At 34.6% G+C, this 21283-nt stretch overlaps 1 protein-coding gene across 1 annotated transcript in view; it reads left to right on the top strand.

Annotated features, from left to right (window-relative positions):
* The first annotated feature begins 4133 nt into the window (after window positions 1-4133).
* Window positions 4134-21283, top strand: part of LOC149534263 (uncharacterized) — a 51412-nt gene continuing 34262 nt past the window's right edge. The window contains exons 1-5 of the mRNA XM_089807007.1: window positions 4134-4610; window positions 5769-5882; window positions 6087-6218; window positions 6489-6570; window positions 6654-6720. Coding sequence (XP_089663133.1) covers window positions 6095-6218; window positions 6489-6570; window positions 6654-6720 — 273 coding nt within the window. The 5' untranslated portion in view covers window positions 4134-4610; window positions 5769-5882; window positions 6087-6094. The remainder of the gene's footprint in view (window positions 4611-5768; window positions 5883-6086; window positions 6219-6488; window positions 6571-6653; window positions 6721-21283) is intronic.

Raw genomic sequence — 21283 nt, 5'->3', positions numbered from 1 at the left:
TATGTTCTCGCCCATGCCTCGAGTGCTAGTACAAACTATGATGGGAGTAGAGAGAACGCTTGGTTGTGACCTTGCATTCCATAGTATGCCTTGTTAGTACAAGAGGATACTAGTGGCCACATGGGGATCACTAGGGACTTTGGAGTCCTAAGAAAACTACTTGGGTAACTTCTACATGATTCATGCAATGACACTTGCCCACTTACATGGTAGGTTTCCTACGTGTCTTGTGTGCCTCTAGGATTTAGATGTTGATTTGTCTTAGAACCTTTGAGTTAGATTACTTTTAGGATTTCCTAGACTTAGAGAGTACTTGTGTTATGTGATTTGATATCTTATTTAGGACTTGAGACTATATCCTCAGCGTGGTGGTAGTGGGCCATTTAGGTTCCCCACAATCAGGTGGTAGTGTTTCACACTCTTACCATTGAGATCCGTTGTAGTCACAGTGGCTAGAGCTTCTTGAGATGCTTGTTTATCATGTTCAGATGATGTTATTTACTCATGCATTTCCTTATATTGATGATTAGCATGTTAGATTTTCTTATGCTTATGTTGTAGGATGTTTAGGAGTGACGTCCCTATTACTATAGTACCGACGATTTGGTTGGTAGCTTGGGATGTTATGCGCAGGGGATGGCTAGGGCCCATGATGGTCTAATGATGCTATTAACGGTTGGGAGGAACCACACACTTAGTTAGTTGTGTTTTATGATGGATAATTGTATTTCACGTTGGATGTTTATATCTTTTATGATGAATGGATGTATCATGTATGGTAGATGGTTTCATTACTTTATTGTACTTTGTATCATGGATCCGAAGAGGATGATGTATTTATGTTTCTACGCATGTATATTCTTTTAGCCTTTCATACCTTGTGACATGCACAGTGGATGATTAAACATTCTGAATTGATTTGCCAAGAGGCATTTGGAACAAATGTAGAATATGGACATTGGACTTTCTGATTATTCTTTCATGTGGATGTGGTAGTTGTTAGACTTAGAATTAGATTAGATTTAAATGTAATTCAACGTCATGGGATCCTTAAGAAATGTAACTTGTTATGTATGCTTTAGTTGATTGTATGTTATTGCTTTTACTACTATGTGTTTGATGTGCATGTTATACTTTCTTACTTCAAAAAAAAAATGTTGGCAAACTTAGTCAAACTTTAGGTCATTTCTTTTGGATCCCTTGGCGGGGCATTACATGATTCTACAAATTCTTCTGACATATCTAGTTCAAGAAGAGATCAACCATTGTGTTCCTGCATAACTTTTTGTCTCGCATGAGTGCACTTTCCGTGGCCTTGCAATTTGATGAAAAGTGAAACATCTTACGGTTATTGAATTTCCATCAACGATTGCATTAGTGGAATTAAGGAAGTGTTGCTCCTATTTTCATTGGTTACCCATTGATTTCTTCAAAGGCTTAGCTTTCCGTAGCTTATGTCTGTTAGAATTTTATTTTCATGTTATTTGCTTAAACCTCTTGTCACCCTATCTTCATTATTTGCTTTACTAACCCCTTGTTAAATTAGGAATTCATACTAGTTGCCTTGTTAGATTGCATTCATCATAAAATAGAAAAATACAAAAACATAGTTCTTTTTGTGTGTTTTATTCTTTTGAAGCAACAAATAGATTTTACATCTTATCCGAAGTTATCAGAACCAACAAAGGCTTCCTCGTGAACATTCACATTTATCTTCAATTGAGCAAATTCCAGTAGGTCACAAGATTGCCCAGAACCTTGGAGTTGATCCCCAAGATTGACTTTTCAAGAGAGGAGTTTGAAAGGATTTCTTCAGTTAAGCATCATGCAAAACGACAGCTCAACATTTGGAATGAGTATATATTACATTAATATAAGGGTTTCGATGATCACAATCATACAAACATAGAATATCATAGATTATAGTTTATAAATGAAACATGAAAGCATTGTGATATCTTTTCAAAGAAAATCTTCATTAAAGAGCATGCATCTTATACATACCAACAATAATGATACATAATCAAAATTAAAGTTTGAGGGTTCCATATGTCACATAAAATAAACATCATGCAGTCCAAATCTTAAGCTTCAACATTCGTTATTAAAAAATAAAAACATTTTCTTTTATTCTAAGAAACTTCTTGTTATTTTTTATAATACAAGCCATGACATCAAAGGAAAAGGAATCAAGTAATAGGGTTGTCAAATTGGAGTTACAACATAAAGTATGGTATACAAAATAGAGCACATGTATTTCAATTTGGTCATCAAAAGTCAATAGAATAGTAATATCAACAACTCACATTAGTAAGATTACAAACATTTCAAGTTGCACTCTTTGTCTAGAAACATGAAAGATTAAGAGGCTTATTTGAAGATCATCGATTAACTCTAGCACAAGATTTTCCATTGTTTAGGTTTGGTGGTTATATTTTATGAAGCACCATAGATAGAAGTGATGGGTTGAAAGCATATGCCAATAGAAACACTTTGAGTTGCAGTATAGATGAGCATGAAAGACTCAGAGAAACATAAAGAATGGTTCTTATGCCATTTAAAAAAAAAAAACAAAAACTCTTAGTGGCCCTTTATACTAGCATAGATGGGTTCAAGCATGCACATAAAGTAATTTTTTTTACAAAGTCCTCATTGGCATTTTCTTTCACAATGTGCCTAGAGTATATAAAAGGAAGAAACAAATTATCCTCATAACTAGAGAAGTCCAGGCCCCATAGATACAAGTGATGGTTTAAAAGCATATGACAGTAGAAACCCACTTAACCATATCAAAGATGAGCATGAAAAACTTAAAGAAACATAAAGAATGGTTCTTATAACGTTTTTGAAAAATACTCTAAGTGACCCTTTATACCAACAAAGATGTGTTCGAGGATTCATTGGAGTTTTCTTTCATAACATGCCAAGAGTATATAAAACAAAGAATGGTATCTATCTCACAAGTAGAGAAGCCTAGGTGATGATAGCAAAAATAAAGAAGATGAGTATACATATACAATTTTTGTGTTACAGAGACTCAAATAGACACAAGATCAAACCAATGATTATTTAAAGAGGTAGAGCTTCATGACAACTTGATGAGTTGCATATTGAATTGTGAAATATTCATGCCTACTCTCTAAAGAACTACATACATCTACTGATTTCAAGTATAGCTTTCGGCAATGAAGATAGGGTTGGTGAAACACATATTTGGATAAAGGGAGAAGCACATAACATGATTGAACCTGAAATAAATTAAAATAGAGATTATGATTGTCAATACTCGTGTTTTGACATTATTTAAATTACACATGCATTAAAAAACACACTCGTAATTCACATTAGATAACAAATTCGAGTCGGGTATTTGCCAAATACATTTTCAAAATAAATAAAAAAGGAAAATAACAAACCCAATATTCTATTTAGGTATTTTCTAAAACACATTGTGAGAAAGAATATATTTGAAAAAATAGGAATCATTATTAGAAAGTAGTTCTTGGGCCTTCCAAGCTCTCTTTGAAATTTAGTTGCTAGTTTCTCTCATTGAAGGCAAGCTTTCCGACTATGTTTAAAATTGTTGGTTCAAAAGCGTTTGCTAGTTCAATATAACCTATGAAAATTAGGTAAGAGTAGTTGGTAAAAATTACGAGTTTTTCAATCCTTGTGTAGCGAAATAACTTGGTGCAATTTAATTTTCGTCCTTAAGAAAGTCCTATACATCAATATCTCTTAACCTAAAGACATTTGTGAAAGCCCAAAAACATAAGGGAGAAGGAAACTTCTAGTGACATTTTAATAGAATTTGTTCAAAATGAGTAGTTAGGACAAAAATTAGAAGTAAATAAATAGCAATATTTAGATTTTTAAAATATAATGAAATTATTAAGCTTTAACAAATATAAATAGACTTCAAACGAAAACAATAGTCACCTGCCATAAAAGGAACTAATAGTAATAACATTATTTAATATTTTATAATAACAATATATTAAATAAAATAATATTTTATATTCTATTAAATATTTTCAAAAGTTTATCCCTTGCTTTGAAATCAGCTATACCTTCTTCAATGCGTATCACTAAGATTTATTTGTGTAAAAAGAAGTTAATGTCAGTCCGTGTAAGTGCTAAAGCATGTTCATCTGACGGTGCACGGCGTAGATCTGATATTCTGCCCAATAAAATTTGCTAAAAAGAAATGTCGTGTTTTAACTGGAGAAAATTAGATTCGGTAATTTTCTATTCTTGCTGCAGAAGGACGTCCTCCAAACTCTGAGGAATCTCGATAGGGTTACAGACCCTTAAATTCTTTCCTTTGTTAGACATTCGATTTATCTGCTCATCGAGATTCTGAATATGAAGCTGCTTAAATCTGTAACGGCTTCTAAGTGACGATTCCATAGACACCAGATTTGTTAGTTTTCGGGCATCGGAAGAAAATAAATTGTAAGTTTACATGTTTGTTCATTGAACCCATCAAATAAGCAGCAGATCTGTTATTGTTGGCGGTTCGTGGTCTTCTATTTTTTGGTTCCTTCGCTTCTTTTCATTGGAAAAGGATTTTGTGCTTGTCGGCCCGGCCAATGGAGTGCTTTGGATTCCAAGTAAGTACATAGAGATTTCTCATTTCTTATTCAAGCTTTTATTATAGGCTAAGGTTGAGTATTGTTTGTAAACGCTTGTTTTCAATATTTTGAAGATATATTTTGGAAAGACAACAGTGAAGACTTTAGGCTTTTTCGTGAGTTTCGAGCATGCATGTCTTCTTTTAAAGGCTGGCCTCGGAATGTTGAGCTCGTATCATTCAATTTCTGATTTTATTCGCGAAAACTCATTGAGAAGAAATAATTTTCGTTTATCTCCGGATATTTACTTTGTTGTTTTTACATATATTTCCTTCTTCAAGGTTATACAGTTGCTAAAGAGAAACCTGAACTTTTTTACGTTTTTCTTCTCTAGTGTGAACAGGTTGGAGCATGTATATATATTTTTACTAATAATTTTGTTAAAATATATTTCCATTTGTAACTTGTCTGTTTATTTAATAATTAATATAATCATTTATTAACTTCAATAACTTTTTAGTTAATGATCAAATATATAAAACTGATATTACAAATAGGGTATATCACAGCCAGGGCCGAATGAAGAGGCCTGGGTGGGGTTGAATGGACATGCCTAGTTCGATGAAGGATAAATCTGGGAACAGGCTGTTAAAACTTTGTTTATTATAAAAAAAAACAAAGAATTAAATACAAAGAAAGTTATAAAAAACCTAACAAACAGTTATATATATGAAAACAGTCAATCTCAACTGCACCAAATCTGAGGAAAAAAATGCTTAGGGCTGATCTCAACATTACCTAACCTGGGGAAAAAGAATGAGCAACATATGTTCTCTAAGCTCTTTGATGTTTCTGGTTTATTTAGTAGCTATTTTGAATGTTTTACCAAGGACTCTTATCCCTTTTTTTTGTTTAACTTATATTTTTCCAGCAAGCTGCAAGCATACCGTAGTCATACTCATAACTTTATTGAATTTAGTTTCTTGGAATTTAACAAGGACAATTGTAAGAGACTGATAATATATAATGCTTTTGAATACATTTTGTAGTTTTGAGTGTTTATAGAGGATTTAAAAAAAAAATTCTCTTGTAGCAATAATAGCATTGATTTCATTTCATTATGTGTTTTTGATGCCTGGTCTAAAGAAAGTGGTTCTCCATCCATGCACTGAAATCAATTCTGTTTTTGTTTTGAAGCAAAGCAAGGGGGATAAATTTTGATAAAGCTTATCTGCAACTGTGAAATTTTTTGATTCTTCTTCCAGAGGGTGTAAAACCTTGTGCTGGTTATTTGGCAAGAGTGGTACATCGGTAGGTCACTCTGTCAGGTCCTTTTGCAGTGTTCTCAATCAGGAAGAGACCAGACAATGTTATTGGCTATGTAATTTTGAGTTAAAGTAGAAACAAATATTGGCAGCATTTTTACAAGTTTCAGTTAGGAAATCAGCATTAAAAAGTTTTCTAGGTAATTTGATTAGAAGGCTAAGGTGCGGCAGTAAATTGCTGTTGGTGCAGAGACAAAAATGGGTGCTCCTGCAAAGAAGAAACTGCTTGTTCTTGATGTGAATGGATTACTTTTAGACACTTACTTCAAAAATGAAAAGCGCCCTAACCGTCCTGCTGATGGAAAAGTCAACAAGCATCATGGTAAGGTTTTTTAAGCTTTAAATACACAAACATGACAAAGTTAATGATAGATTTTTGTGGATTTTACAAAATTTGTCTGTTCTCTTGTCTGTGTTGACTTTTCCTTGGGTGATGCTTGTAGTAAACTTGTTTGCATTCACATCATCAAATTTCCGTTTAAGAATCTTCATGGGGCAGTTAATTTTCTTTAGTTGCAGTTTATAGGAAGTTCTTATTACAAAATTTCTTCTTGCCTCGATGTTGATGCTGATTTTCTCTCTGAAATTACAGTTTACAGAAGGCCTTATTGCGACGAGTTCATTGAATTCTGTTTCGAGAATTTTGAAATAGGAATATGGTCATCTTCTAAACAGTATGTTCCTGAGCATTATATGTTAATTATTGTTAGAATTCTGATATAATTATTAGTTGAGCTGATCTTGTCTGTATTCGCAGGCACAATGTCAACGGATTTATCAATTTTATATTTGGAGATTTGAAAAATAAATTGCTATTTTCTTGGGTAAGTATTGTGAATTTTCTTTGAAAATTCTGCGTGTTTGGTGGTCTTTAACTGTTAAAACAATATTGATTCTTGATTGATAGATATTGTCTTCACTCCATGAAATATATTTCAATGCAATTGTTAGATATATTATATGTACACTAGAGTAACTATTGTGTTTATTGTTGACCCAACTTAAGCCAAATTTTTTGGTTCTGAATCAAGAATTTTAATTCATTGTTGCTGGTCATTGCAAGTCCAAGCAATAATCAAGAATTTTTAAATATCATCTCCAAATTCGAATGCCTCTATTAGTAATCTGAAATATGCTAAATAGCTGTAATGGATATCTAGCGTGTAGTGAGAGGGCATAGACTAATGAGCAGATATACAATTTTTTGACACAAGCAAAAATTCCTTGATTGCAAAAGGCATGTGTAATGCTCCATCATGGAACCCTCATAACTTAGGGTAATACATGCACTTACAATTTTTTTTTCAGGCATTTATATTAATATTAATAACAAGAGTGTATTATCATAATAAACATTGCATAAGCAGGAATGAAATATAATAACATTTGTGTGCAAGCAGAAGTTTACAACAATGAAATATAACAACAATTGCGCACAAGTAGAAGTTTACAACGCTTCTGTAACAACCAAAAATTCTACTAACATAATTAAAATAAATACATAAAAAAGTATCATCTAGGGTTTTTACCACCTAACCATGGATCTTTCAAGTTTGACTGCCACCTGCACAACTTCAATAGGAAGTAGCCAGCCCTTCCCATGAGTACACGATTATGGTTTCGATTTTCTTGCCATCCGAGACTTGATGTAGATCGCACAACCATCATAGCTTGTCATCATAAAGACATTATTGTCTGCTAGGTGACCTTCCTAGTTAGAGGCTCTAGTGACTGACATATACTACCCATAGCACAGTACTGCCTTGGCCAATGTCTTGCGAGTACAAGCACGTACTCTGTGCAATCAATTTCACTACCCAACTTGTTCCATGGACTTCCTGGTCCGGTACATTGGATATCACAATCCTGATGGCTTAGACCCTAATACACTGTTAAAATTTTTAATACTATGTTATACCCATCCCAGGGCTGTATCTTGATCAGTTTAGTCCATTACAGATTAAGGAGTTTCTATTGATTGGTTCAACATAAAATTCAAAGATTCAGTTTCTTTCACAGTCTGATTGCAATCCAGAGAGACAGTAAAATATTCAGAGGGAACCCAACAGGACAGACCTTAACTGAAATCATTTCATATCAGCATAAACATCAATATTTCCTTCCTAAAATAGACAAGGATTCACTGCATTTATAGAGGTGAGCAGTTTTCTTTATCAAAGATAAGTTATTATTTCTTCAATAAGTACAAAACGTAATGACATGCATGCGGATTTTACCATGATGCATAATCAAAACATTGTTGCATGCAGATTATTCTTTCACAAATTGAGATGCAAACTTAGACAGATTAACAATGCATTGATATAAATATATATTGCCGTCTAGCCGAGATGCAGATATATGATGCCATAATGCAGATATTTGATATCAAGTTGCAGATATGTAATGTCATGATGCATATTATAATGCCATGTTTCATCTATATAAAGCCATTGTGCAATTATCTAATGCCTTGTTGTAGATTTACGAAGTTATGATGCAAATGTATAATTCTGTGCTGCAAATAAAAAGCCAAGATTCAGATATATATAATGCCATTTTACAGAAATATAAGCCACGATCTAGATATGAAATGTTGTGTTGCAAATGTAAAAGCCAGGATGCAAATATATGTAGCCATGCACGGATGTGCATAACTATGAATCAAAGAGACAATCATCATCACAACCATGCCCATGATGTTGGGCATTCATTCCAAATGAAATGTGTTTCAATTTGAAGCATTGAAACATGAATACTGTCCTTCAAATTTAAGAGAAATCAAAATAAGAACACACACTTGATTATACAATCAAGGAGAGATCAGACCACAAGTAAAATCCTCCTTTGAAAGCACTATCAACAGCAGCGAAAAAAGACAAAATACCAATGATTCTTATCACCAAAATCCTAACAAGCTGCCCTCTCCAAAATTGCAAACAAGAAAAGGAAGAATGAACTCCCGGTGCTGATCATTAGCTTGGTTTGGCAAAAGGATCTCCTTGCCAAGGTAGCAAGAGGGAGTTTCTCTTGCCACGTACGTCAAGAGCTTCCCCAAAATAAATCAAATGTGAAACATATCATCCAATTACTATGTGATCAGAATAACAAATGAGAGTACAATGTGTAAACATATAAATGGTATTATATATATATTTGTATGTATTTATATTTGTGAGACTTCAAAAACATAACGGTAGTATTGCCAAACACACAACAAAAGGCAAATCAAATGCTAAATTAATATATTTGTATGAATATCTATCTATCCATCTTTATATAAAAAAAATTTAATACAAGGATATTTAATGATTGTCTAGGTTGTTAAAATTGATAACGAAATTGAATGCCTAGCATAATTAAATCACCTAGACACCCAAGTACCACAAGCCACTTCTTGGGGAACTGACAATGGTCAAGGTTCTAGCTTGGGTGACACTCGTAACTTTCATTGTTTGCTCTTACACTCCTATGCTAATGATACTCTTTCCTTGCTTGCGAGATAATTTTGCTCGTGCATCTCTTGACAAGGGGGGAATTAGATATCCATGCCATTGTTATAATCTCATGCTATCAAAATAACATAAATATGCATCAGCAATTCATTTACCTATTTTCCATATATGAAAATTCAATTCCCCCTAAAATTAGTTTCATTGATATAACAACATATACGTTTCTATTCTCATTAGAAAATCAACAAAACCAAAATTAATTGAATTCCACTAACCACCATTGTCACATTTTGTGGGCTATAGTTATTATGGCTGTAATATAATATAGTCATGAGGAAAGGATGTAATTGTTTCCAAGGGTTCCATGTCATTGTAATAATCTCATGTTATCAAATTAACATGAATATGCATCAACAATTCATTTTCATATTTTCTATATATGAAAATTCAGTTCCCCCTAAAATAATTTTTATACATCTGTTCTCGATAGAAAATCAACATAGCCAAAATCAACTGAAATCCATCAACTGCCATAGTTGCATTTTATAGGTTATAGTTATTATGTTTATAAAATAATATGGTCAAGAGGAAGGGATGTAATAACTTCCAAGGGTTCCATGACAAATCTGAACACAAATACAAAACGGACGTACACATCCTACAAGATACCTTGCTACAGTTTGGACAAAGTCCTACGAACCTCAGGAGATTGGATTAGATAAGTGTCCACGGTCATCAATTGAGGGGACAATCTGTCCTCTATACCAACTACACCAAGCTTATTTTAAAACCCAAATAAAATATGACCTAAATGACTGAAAATGGAAAGTGAAAACATCAAAATGATCATAAGAGTAAAGGGTATTCCAAACATGTAATGTCCCCTTCCTTGTAGCCATGTCATAGTTATCATCCTAGCCTTTATGCTCCCAAAGGCGAAGAGGAGAAATAAGGAGAGATCAATCAATTATTTGTAAGGTTATTAATTAATTGAATATTAAAAGGTAACCTTATATTTAATTAATATAATAAAGCCACAAAACAAAATATTAATCATTGTAATAAAGCAACAACATAAAATATGTTTCTAGAAACTTCTTGAAGGAACCACCTCCTCATGTCTCTAGAAGCTTCTTGAAGGATCCACCTCCTCATGTTCCTAGAAGCTTCTCCTCATGGTTCTAGAAGCTTCTTCAAGGGCCCATCTCCTCGTGTCTCTAGAAGCTTCTTGAAGGATCCACCTCCTCATGTTCCTAGAAGTTTCTCCTCGTGTTTGTAGAAGCTTCTTGAAGGACCCACCTCCTTATGTCTCAAGAAGCTTCTTGAAGGATCCACCTACTCATGTTCTTAAAAGCTTCTAAAGGATCCACCTCCTCTTGGAGAAAAAGTATAAATAGGAGGACAATTAAGTTTCTATTCATGGAGTTCTTGACAATTGCTTTCATATGTTCATTTGTGGAGCCAAGGTTTTCTACCATAGTAACATTGGGATGTGTCCCCCCTTTTTCCCCATGTCCCGGAGACTTGGGGACCCCGTCTCCCCATCCCCAGTGGCGCCACTAGATTCCATCACCTCTGCCAAGGATGGGGGATACCTCGATGTTGACTATTTGCTGATTCGACTATTTGTGTTTAATGTTCGATTTTCCAATTCAATCTGATGTTCAAGGAATTACCTTTTTACATCTTTATATCTTATATTGCAATACATCTTTTCATAACTAGCATAAAGTACCATATGTACACACACACACACACACACCCCCTCTTGTCCCCTGCCACCATCCCCCCGCTGTCCCTAGATTAAAGCCCCTCTGTTCCTCGTCTCGGAAACTTGTCCCCTGTTCCACCGTCCCCCCCTCCCCCAGGGTGGTGTAACTATGGTTTCTACAAAGTTATTCCATTAGTCATTGGGAACGATCACTCCCATTGATAAACCTATTTGAGGTGGTGAAAGATCCTGGTAGGGGTTGCAGCTGATATGCAATCCTTCATGTTGGTACCATTATGTTCAGATTTCATGGAGATTAACTTGGTACAAGAGAGCTTGTAAAGAACGTTCCCTTTTAAGCCAAGAGTCTTGGACATCATTCAATGATTGTAATCAATTAATTGCATTTTTATTATAAGAAAATGTTAAGATGTTTTCGAAGACATTTGCAAGCAATTCCATTGTTACCGATTGAGGTTAAGCATATTAGAAGCAATCGGCAAGATATCCCTTTGTGTAAAGTGTTTGACAAGATCAAAAGTCATAAAATTGGAATTAGAATTAGTAAAGGATATTAAAAAACCTAGCTAGTTTTTACCTAGACCCTGTACAACACCAAATAGCGACCCTGCATAACACCAAATTGCATAAATGCATAGGAACATGAAGACTTTAGAAAAATAACTAAAAACTAAGTGCCAACACCAATGTATGGCCAAAAAGAGATGCCATCTGCACCTAGGAGTATTAGAAACATAAAATCAAGGCCAAATTCACTCTAAGATCAACATATACAAAAAATGAACTAATGTATTGAGCATGGTAACATGAAAGCATAACCAATGAAAGTAAGTGCATAGGGATAGAAAATATTACATCATGCTCGATGCAATGCAATTGGTAATTAGTTTGCCACATGTATGCTAGTTCCCAACTTTGATGTGTCATGTCACCCAAATATGTGGTACCCTCAAGTCCACCTTAACATGTTTGCGGAGATAGTTACACGACCCAAACAAACATAGTGCATGTATAAAGAGTAGGCTTACGCACACACTATACAAGTGCAATAATTTGGGGATGGCACACTAATCCCAATGCAATCACTGAGATTGAAGTACAACATACCACAAGTGCACAAGGTCACTAGTGAGATCTAAATATAGGTTTGATCCAGAGACTCAAGAGTGGGAGTGCCATCACATGGAACACGGTGGTCCATGCAGCTTTGAGCAATACTTTTCTCATCAAGGAAGCTCTACTAAGCCATGTCAACATCCACTTATGGCAAGATTAAATCTGTACAATATCAACATACCTAGACAACAAGGTATTGTACCATATTAACATCCACAAATGACGAGGTACTATGTCATATCAATGTCCTTAGAAACAAGGCAAGGCAAAGATATACCATATTAATGTTCACAGATGACAATGTAGTCTTAGAGACAATTATAGCTAACACTTGTAATTATATTTAATACCAATTCATTTTGTTGAATTTTGTTAGTATGTATAAGGTACAGGAGCACCTAATGGACAGGACAGAGATAAGAACTCATAAAGGGTCAAGGATGGCGTTACAAAGGCATTAGGGATCAATTATGATGTCTTGAAGCCAATTATGGCTTTTGCATGTAATAATCATGATGTACCAGCGAAGTATCCTAATGGTCCTAAAGGGACCATAGGATCAAACTGATGTATTCAATGGATCTATGATAGGAAAGGTTCTAGTAGGGCTTTAGAGTAATTCAATAAGGTAACGAGGTCCATTGAGAGGCCTTGGAATTGATTTGGGATCAATAGGAGTTAATTTAGTATTAGTTCACATTTCCACGGAAAAAACATGACTTTGACTCAATAAAGTTCACATTTCCTGCATTTTTTATCTTGTTTTTGAATGCTTTCATATTGTAACTTTGAAATCTGACTATCTTGTTATGGCATAGGGTTGAGACTATCATTTCTATGCTCTCTTAAAGAAATTTGAGGCATTAAAAGTGATCTGAGTTTGCTGACTGATACAGAACGGGATTATTAATTTGACTCTTACAAGAGTCCAAGAGGCACAGTGATCCATTCTATAGATGTTCAATTGCTGTTTCCTGTAGGATGGATCTATTGTGACATTTTACAAATGTTACTAACTTATTTGAGTGCAGGGAGAAGCATTTGACCAGAGATCACCGTGAGTTGAGTGTGGTAAAAGGGTGTGAAATGCTGCTACAGGTATAGCAGTAGGAAATCTACATTAACAAGGGGGAATTTTTATACTTGAAGGTGTTAGGGCATGTCCTAAATATTGTGTTGGATCTTTGTTCGAGTCTGAGAAGTGTCGGAAAGTCAGAGATCTAGGAAGCCCTAGTTTTGTGCCATTAAATAGGAGGGTTTGTTGGAAAGCCTACAAGGGAGAGTCATTTGAGCAAAATTGTTACAAAATCCTTGGTTTGGCATTGAAACTAAAGACTGTTGAGAGTATGGGGTCTGGAAGTTGAATATTTCTTATAGTTGCTTTTGGAATAGGGCTAATTAGGCCTAAAATTGAGACTGTTTGGTCTTTATCATACAGAGTTGTCAAAGGAAATTGACCTGGATTCGGGATATGTTAGAATATGTCCAAAAGGTTATTTGAATCTGCAATTTAATCTTCTAGTGTTTTCGAAGAGCTGGGTGAAAAGTGTTAACACAGGGTTGAGAGACCTAATTGGGACCTTGGAGTTGAAAAGAGAGTTCAATTTGGAATTGGGCCTTGAGATCAGGTGTTGGGGTTATAGAACCTATAGAGACATCACAAAATAAGTTGGAGAAAGTATCCTTAAGGGTTGAAACCAGTAGGAGAGTGCAAATCAAGTTGGGAAATTTTCTAAAGGTGTTGAGCCCATTAAGAGCTCCTGAGTCCATTCATTAAAGTTTTCTTTCCCAGTTGGCTCCGCATCAGTATATTTTTATTCAATACGTTGGAGGAAGACTTATTCTTCATACATATAAGTTGGTGGTGCCCTGTCACCAAGAGACACCACTTTTCCATAATAATCATATTATGGTATAATTATATAACTATAGAATATAATAATTATATTATTTAATAAATAAAATAATATAATAATTATTATATTACTATATAATAGAATAATTTTTATATATTATACAATATAACTATCATTAATATAATAATTATATTTTCAATTTAATATAATATAATAATTATGTTATCAATTGTATTATGACAGGTTTGAGAGACCTAAGTGGGACCTTGGAGTTGAAAACAAAGTTCAGTTTGGAGTTGGGTTTTGAGATCAGGTGTTGGGGTTATAGAACCTATATACACATTGCAAAATAAGTTGGAGAAAGTAGCCTAAAGAGTTTGAAATCAGTAGTAGAGTGAAATTCAAGTTGGGAAGTTTCCTAAAGGTGTTGAGCCTATTTGGGAGTCCATTAAGAGTTCTTGAGTCAATTCATGAAAGTTAAGTTTTTTCCCAGTTGGCTCTGCATCAGTATAGTTTTATTTAGTTCATTGGAGAAATATTCATTCTTCATACATATATGTGGGTGGTGCCCCATCACCAAGGGTCACCACTTTTCCACAATAGTCATATTATGGTATAATTATATAATAGTAATTATATTAGTATATAATAAAATAATAATTATAATTGTATATATTATAATTATATATAATATAATAGTATATAATATAATAATATATAATATAACTATTATTAATATAATAATTATATTTTCAATTTAATATAATATAATAATTATGTTGTCAATAATCTAATGACAACCTTTATGTTATCTATGTTGGCCTAAAGGAATTCGACCATAACTACAATAACATCAACACTCCCTCTTAGCTAGGGAAGTATCATTATTGATAATTTCTAGTATGTCTTCCCGATGCTATTTTCAACACTCCCTCTTAGCTCGGGAGGAATCCATATAGGTTATGTCACAATGGATACATTTGTACTTGATGAAGTTATTACCTCATGTATTATCAACCAAAACATCACTTTACGTGTTTTGACCATTATGGCACTTCACATGATATTACCATTACGACTTTCCTTAAATATCACATTATGTTTTATCCGCCATTATGGATTTAGATATCTCCACATGTAAGGTCCACCATTATGACATCTCCTCAGATATCACCCCATGTAATATCCCCACCAATATTGCTATCCTTAAACATTACTTCACGAGATATTAACCATCATTATGAGATCATGTCACAAAGATGGTAAAATGTACTTGTGTTTTTATCATTGTGAGATCGTCAACTCACAAAGATATTTACCACAAGGTCACCGTTGATTCTCCCACGTGGTGTTGTCATGGCATAACACATATGGCATTCATCATAAACCATATCAAAGGGTGAATCCATTAGAGCTTCTCCAGAGGATGAAATAGGAGCTTTCATCTCAAACTTCTTTTACATAGAAGAATATATTACAAGGGATTATACCTCAAATCTCTCCTTCATGGAAAAGGACTTGTTAAGAAGATTTGACCTTCTCATCTCATTTGGTTATGATGAGATATCAAACTCCCTCTAAATTTGATATCAATCTTTTGACCTTATCATCCAAGGTTGCTTTTGATGAAATTTTAGACTCCCTCTGAATTTAATTTCAACCTTTTGACCTATTTGTCCTAGGTTGCGTCTAATGGATTGTTTGGCTCCCTCTAATTGTTAAATTTTCCTCTTCGAAGAACTGATCTAGATATATGCCACCAACTTAGCAAGTTGTGTCTTCATTCTTCAACCCACACGACTTTCACACAAGATGCATCAAGCTCTTCTCTTTAATGCTCCTCAAACCAATAAGCATCCATCTATCCACAACCTCGATGTCTGCATAAAGCCCTTCCAACCTACATTCATGGGACTCCATAACATGAATCATAGTTCTCCGACTAATCACTAGAGAAACCATCTTGATATTGTCCTCTTCATCTAAACCAATATAATCATTGAATGTCAATCAAAGTAGATCCTCTAGTTGCTCCCTCTATCACAAAAGTATACATAGTCCCAAGCATGAAAGATATCTTTCTCATCATATGAGATTAGAATAGAAATACCTTTACAGTCTACTCCATTTTACTTGGAAAGCTCTCATCTTGTCTTTGCTTTGTAATCCTTGATGCTACCATCTCCTGCATAATTGCCTTGGCAATATTCCGAATGCACTATTCTTCTTTTCCTGCAAGAATATCCCTAGGGACCAAGAACAAGAGCATGACAAGGTAAATGACTCTTATAGTAAAAAGGGATACAGATAGAGGCTGACTACAAATTATAAAAAGGAAAAAATGTACACAAGAGAGAATTCTTATCTAGCAAGATCTCATCAACATCCTTCTTGATATAAATATGTTTCTTTCTTCTTTTTGAGTAGTAGTCTTCAAGTTCTAGTTTTGTCCTTTCATCCAATAAAGGTTTGAACATCCATTAAGCTTAGCAATAGCAGCAAATATGACTTTCCATTTGTCTAAACTTATCCATGGTATGCCAATATTCATTCTTTAATTCACCTAGTAACCTAGAATGAGGCTAAATTGTATTCTTTGATACTCTGTTACACCAACCAAGAGCTGCACACATGAATTAATCTCTCTCAAACCTTGACAGAGAATGCTTGTGCTACATGAATGAATCTGTGACTTGTACTCTACAATTTGTAATCACAAAGTAATCTTTTTTTTGTTCATCTTTATAATCTGTGAGGCCTCGCCCCGACCCATCCTAGCACCGAGGATACATTATTATTTTGATACTCATGCTTTGTTATGTCAGAACATTATTGGATACATTGAACATTGTTAAGCTATTTTACGATGTGTGATGCTTACTTCAGTTATTTGATTTTGTCATTTAATGCTTATAAATATGTATAACGATGAAGAAAATGTATGCAACACTAACACATTTGGTTATGCAAGTCGAAAGGTTAGAAATTATAGCAAGAAAAGTATCATCACTTAAAAATTGGCTTCAAAAATGCATCTCCAGGAGTGAAAAACACTCTTTGGAAATTGTATGGAGAAATTTTAATCTCCCTTTGAGTACAGAGAATCTTAAAAAGATTCTCCCATCATCCACTTAACTCATTAAATGTTCAATTCTTAAATGCATAAATAAAAGAAAACATTAACACCAAAAAAGAGGTCTTATATGTTGAAAACATATATATATGTATATGTATATACATATACATATATATGTATATGTATATACATATACATATATATGTATATATATATATATATATATATATATATATATATATATATAGCTAAGTTTCTCCTCCACCTAATAAACTTTATAAAGTAAATGCACCACTCCCCTACCCTGGTGTGGTCAAGACTTTTCCCCACTTCTCAAGCCATCCCCATGTCAGAAGAACCTGCGCACGATGAGTTGGGCGTATTGGGATATGCTTGTCCTTTTTGCAATTTATGTTTGGCCACCAAGTCAGCAAGCCATTACGTAAAAGGGGAAGCTTGTTCTTGTTTCATTATATAGTAAACTTGCCCTTGCCCATGCCCTTGCGAAATTCTTCCACCAAGCAACCTGGGATCACGCACCCCATGTCCAGACTGTCACTACAAGTACTGGCAGCACTTAGAAATGGAGTAAGATTGGTTGAAAAGGTTTTTGAGTAGCCGGCCAATAGTCCTCTCCAATTTATGACCCCCTTGCAGACCTGACGCAAAATCTTCCATTTAGTCTGCGCTCCTTCTTGCCTTGGGCAGCGAGTATGGTGTCTTGGATGGCACCTAGTGGGGGCATGATGTGACTAGTTTGGGGTGTAAAATTTATGAATGGAACTGGTTCTATTATCCCTCACGCAAGGGAGACAGGTCTGCGCTTGCAGATTTGGAAGGGGCAGCGTACTGCTGCGTGCCAGGCCTGACAGGTCTTGGGAGGCGTCAGTAGATGGCAGGGCCACGTGCCAAGTGTTTGGAGTTAGGTTTAGGAGGGGGTGTGGGTAGTATGGATTGCAAGTTGCTAAGGGTAGTTATTAGTTAGTTTCAGTAGCTTTTTTTTTTTTTAATAGTTTTTTTTTAAAAATAGTTCATTTGAGTTTACTTAGAATGCTTAGTTAGTATTGTTATTAGTTTTCTTTTATTATATAATTCATTTGATCAGGTTAGTAGTTATTAATATTATTTTTTTGTTAGCATAGTTGTTAGAATTAGTTAGCATGTATAGCCTTTGTAGTGGTAATGTTAGGTTAGTTTAAAGTTTAAATTATTAAATTAGCTTAGTCATTTTCTTCTAGTTTTGAATTTAGTCTGTCTAGTACTATGTTGATTTTAAAATTGATTTAGTTAGGACTAGTTAATTAGTTTCATGGTTGTATTTGTAACATTTTAAATATTAGTGACTAGTATCATTTGGTAATTTTGATATTTGCAAGTTGTTTTATTATTCTAGTTCAAGTGTTAATTTAGGATATATTTTTAAAATATGTTTGTGATTATTAGTTAGTTAGGTAATAGTGTAGTATAAGTTTTAGTTGTTATTATTTCTTGTTAGTAAGTTTCGAAATTATCACAATTATTGTTAGAAGATAGTTGAGTATTTTTCTTTATATATATTTAGATGGTATAGTTGGTATGCATGTTGCTAGTTAGTTCAATTTTAAATATTTTCATATTAGTGTAATTAAGTATCCCTCTTAAATGATAAAATTTAATAAATTAAGTTAGCTTAGTTCAAAGGATAGTGTGGTTGAAATCAGAGACGTTACAATTTATCTAGAAATTAGTTTTAATAAAGTAAAGTTTTTAACCAATAAGTATGTTTTGTTTTAAAACGAGGTTATGTTAGACTAATGAATTAATTAAACATATGTTTATATCAATCTTATAGCGAGAGTTCTGTTTAACGATTACTATGTTGATTTTAAAATTGATTTAGTTAGGACTAGTAATTAGTTTCATGGTTGTATTTGTAACATTTTAAATATTAGTGACTAGTATTATTTGGTAATTTTGATATTTGCAAGTTGTTTTATTATTCTAGTTCAAGTGTTAATTTAGGATATATTTTTAAAATATGTTTGTGATTATTAGTTAGTTAGGTAATAGTGTAGTATAAGTTTTAGTTGTTATTATTTCTTGTTAGTAAGTTTCGAAATTATCACAATTATTGTTAGAAGATAGTTGAGTATTTTTCTTTATCTATATTTAGATGGTATAGTTGGTATGCATGTTGTTAGTTAGTTCAAATTTAAATATTTTCATATTAGTGTAATTAAGTATCCCTCTTAAATGATAAAATTTAATAAATTAAGTTAGCTTAGTTCAAAGGATAGTGTGGTTGAAATCAGAGACGTTACAATTTATCTAGAAATTAGTTTTAATAAAGTTTAGTTTTTAACCAATAAGTATGTTTTGTTTTAAAACGAGGTTATGTTAGACTAATGAATTAATGAAACATATGTTTATATCAATCTTATAGCGAGAGTTCTGTTTAACGATTTATTTCTCCTCTAGTTTATAATCTTAAAATGTAAGGTAGAGGACCTATACTTTAACTTTGAACACAAACATATCAAACTTAGAGTAGTTTAATTTTTAACCTATATATATATATATATATATATATATATATATATATATATATATATATATATATATATATATATATATATATATATATATATATATATATATATATATATATATATATTCGTTTGTGTGTTCTGCCCTAGTTTGGGCATGACATTTTGGTATCAGAGCCTGTGTTTCAACACTAGGAACTTAAAACCATTATGCTTCTAAACTTAATTAAAAACTTTAATTGTGTAGGATGCCTCCTGTTACACGAAGCAACCGAAGAGGTAGAGGTCGTAGGGCGAGAGGTGGTAGAGCAGGACAGGAGGATGGACCTCCACCTCCACCACCACCGAACCTGAACCAGGACATTATAGATGCACTTCAGACTTTGATCGGTGTAGTTCAGCAGAGAGTAGTACCAGTAGTTCAGCCAGGTTAGCAGATTCTAGTTGTGGAAGCAGAGGGACCCGGAGGAGGTGGACCCAGAGTCAGAGAGAGGACTAGGAGTCCCCCGCCGAGACAGTTAGAGGGACAGGGTGAGCACGAGGAAGAGTCAATACACCAGAGAGGACGCCCACTTGACAGACCTCCTAGACATATAGGAGATGATATCAGGGAATTGATTCGACTCGGGCCACCTTTATTTACCGGTTCCACTGAGGGGACAGTAGTAGAGGCATGGCTACAGAGCCTATAGCGGTGCTTTGAATTACGTCTGTATGGGAGTAATCTAAAGGCACGACTAGCAGTTCATCAGTTGAGAGGGGATGCCTCCAATTGGTGGCATCAGGAGGAGACCATTGGAGGAGTGAGCATGGATACCCTCACCTGGGAGTCATTCCTAGAGAGGTTCACGGAGAGGTACCTGTCTGAGCACTTCAGGCAGAAGCAGATAGAGGAATTTCATTCTCTACATCAGAGGGGTCTCACCATGGCTCAGTATGAGAGCAGGTTTCTCGAGCTCCTTCCTTATGTTGAATATATGAAGGACGAGAAACTGCGAGTGCATCGATTTATCATGGGCCTGAATTTCTCACTTCAGGGTCCAGTTCGTATGGCCTTTCCTACCACCTTCAGACAGGTTGTTGAGATGGCACTAGTTGCAGAGGACACTTGAGGTAGACAGGAGTCACGAGATCGGTCTCAGAACCGAAACTCTACCCAGCAGAAACCCCCTTGGAAAGGGAATCAGAACTACACAGCAGGGTCCTCTAAGGGCCAACAGTCTCAGCAGCAAAAACCCCAGCAGCAGCAGCAGAAACCCTCACAGGGTTATCAGGGCTCCAAGCCCAAGCAGTGGCATTTACAGGGTCCGAGGCAGGATCAGAAAGTACAGGCCGCACAGTCATAGCCAGCGAAGACTTAGCAGTCTTCTAGGGGTGGATTCAGTGGATCTAGCAGGTCAGGAGGCCCACAGCAGTCTGGATCACAGGGTGCCCGATCCTATACACGAGGACCATGTTACACTTGTGGTGGCATGGGGCATATTGCTAGAGCGTGTTCTCAGGGACAGTCCTCTAGTGGTCAGAGAGGGGCATTTTCAGAGCCGACAGTTGGCGACGTAGGCAGATCCCACAGAGTTTTTGCAGGTCGAGCATCAGGCCACAGTTATTGAGGCTACAGGTAGTATAC

The sequence above is a fragment of the Cupressus sempervirens genome, chromosome 10 (assembly GCF_028749045.1).
Source record: "Cupressus sempervirens isolate cs-2001-9-10 chromosome 10, ASM2874904v1, whole genome shotgun sequence".
NCBI classification, from domain to species: Eukaryota; Viridiplantae; Streptophyta; class Pinopsida; order Cupressales; family Cupressaceae; genus Cupressus; species Cupressus sempervirens.
Note: the sequence above shows the minus strand (reverse complement) of the source record. Positions and strands in the feature narration are given on the sequence as shown.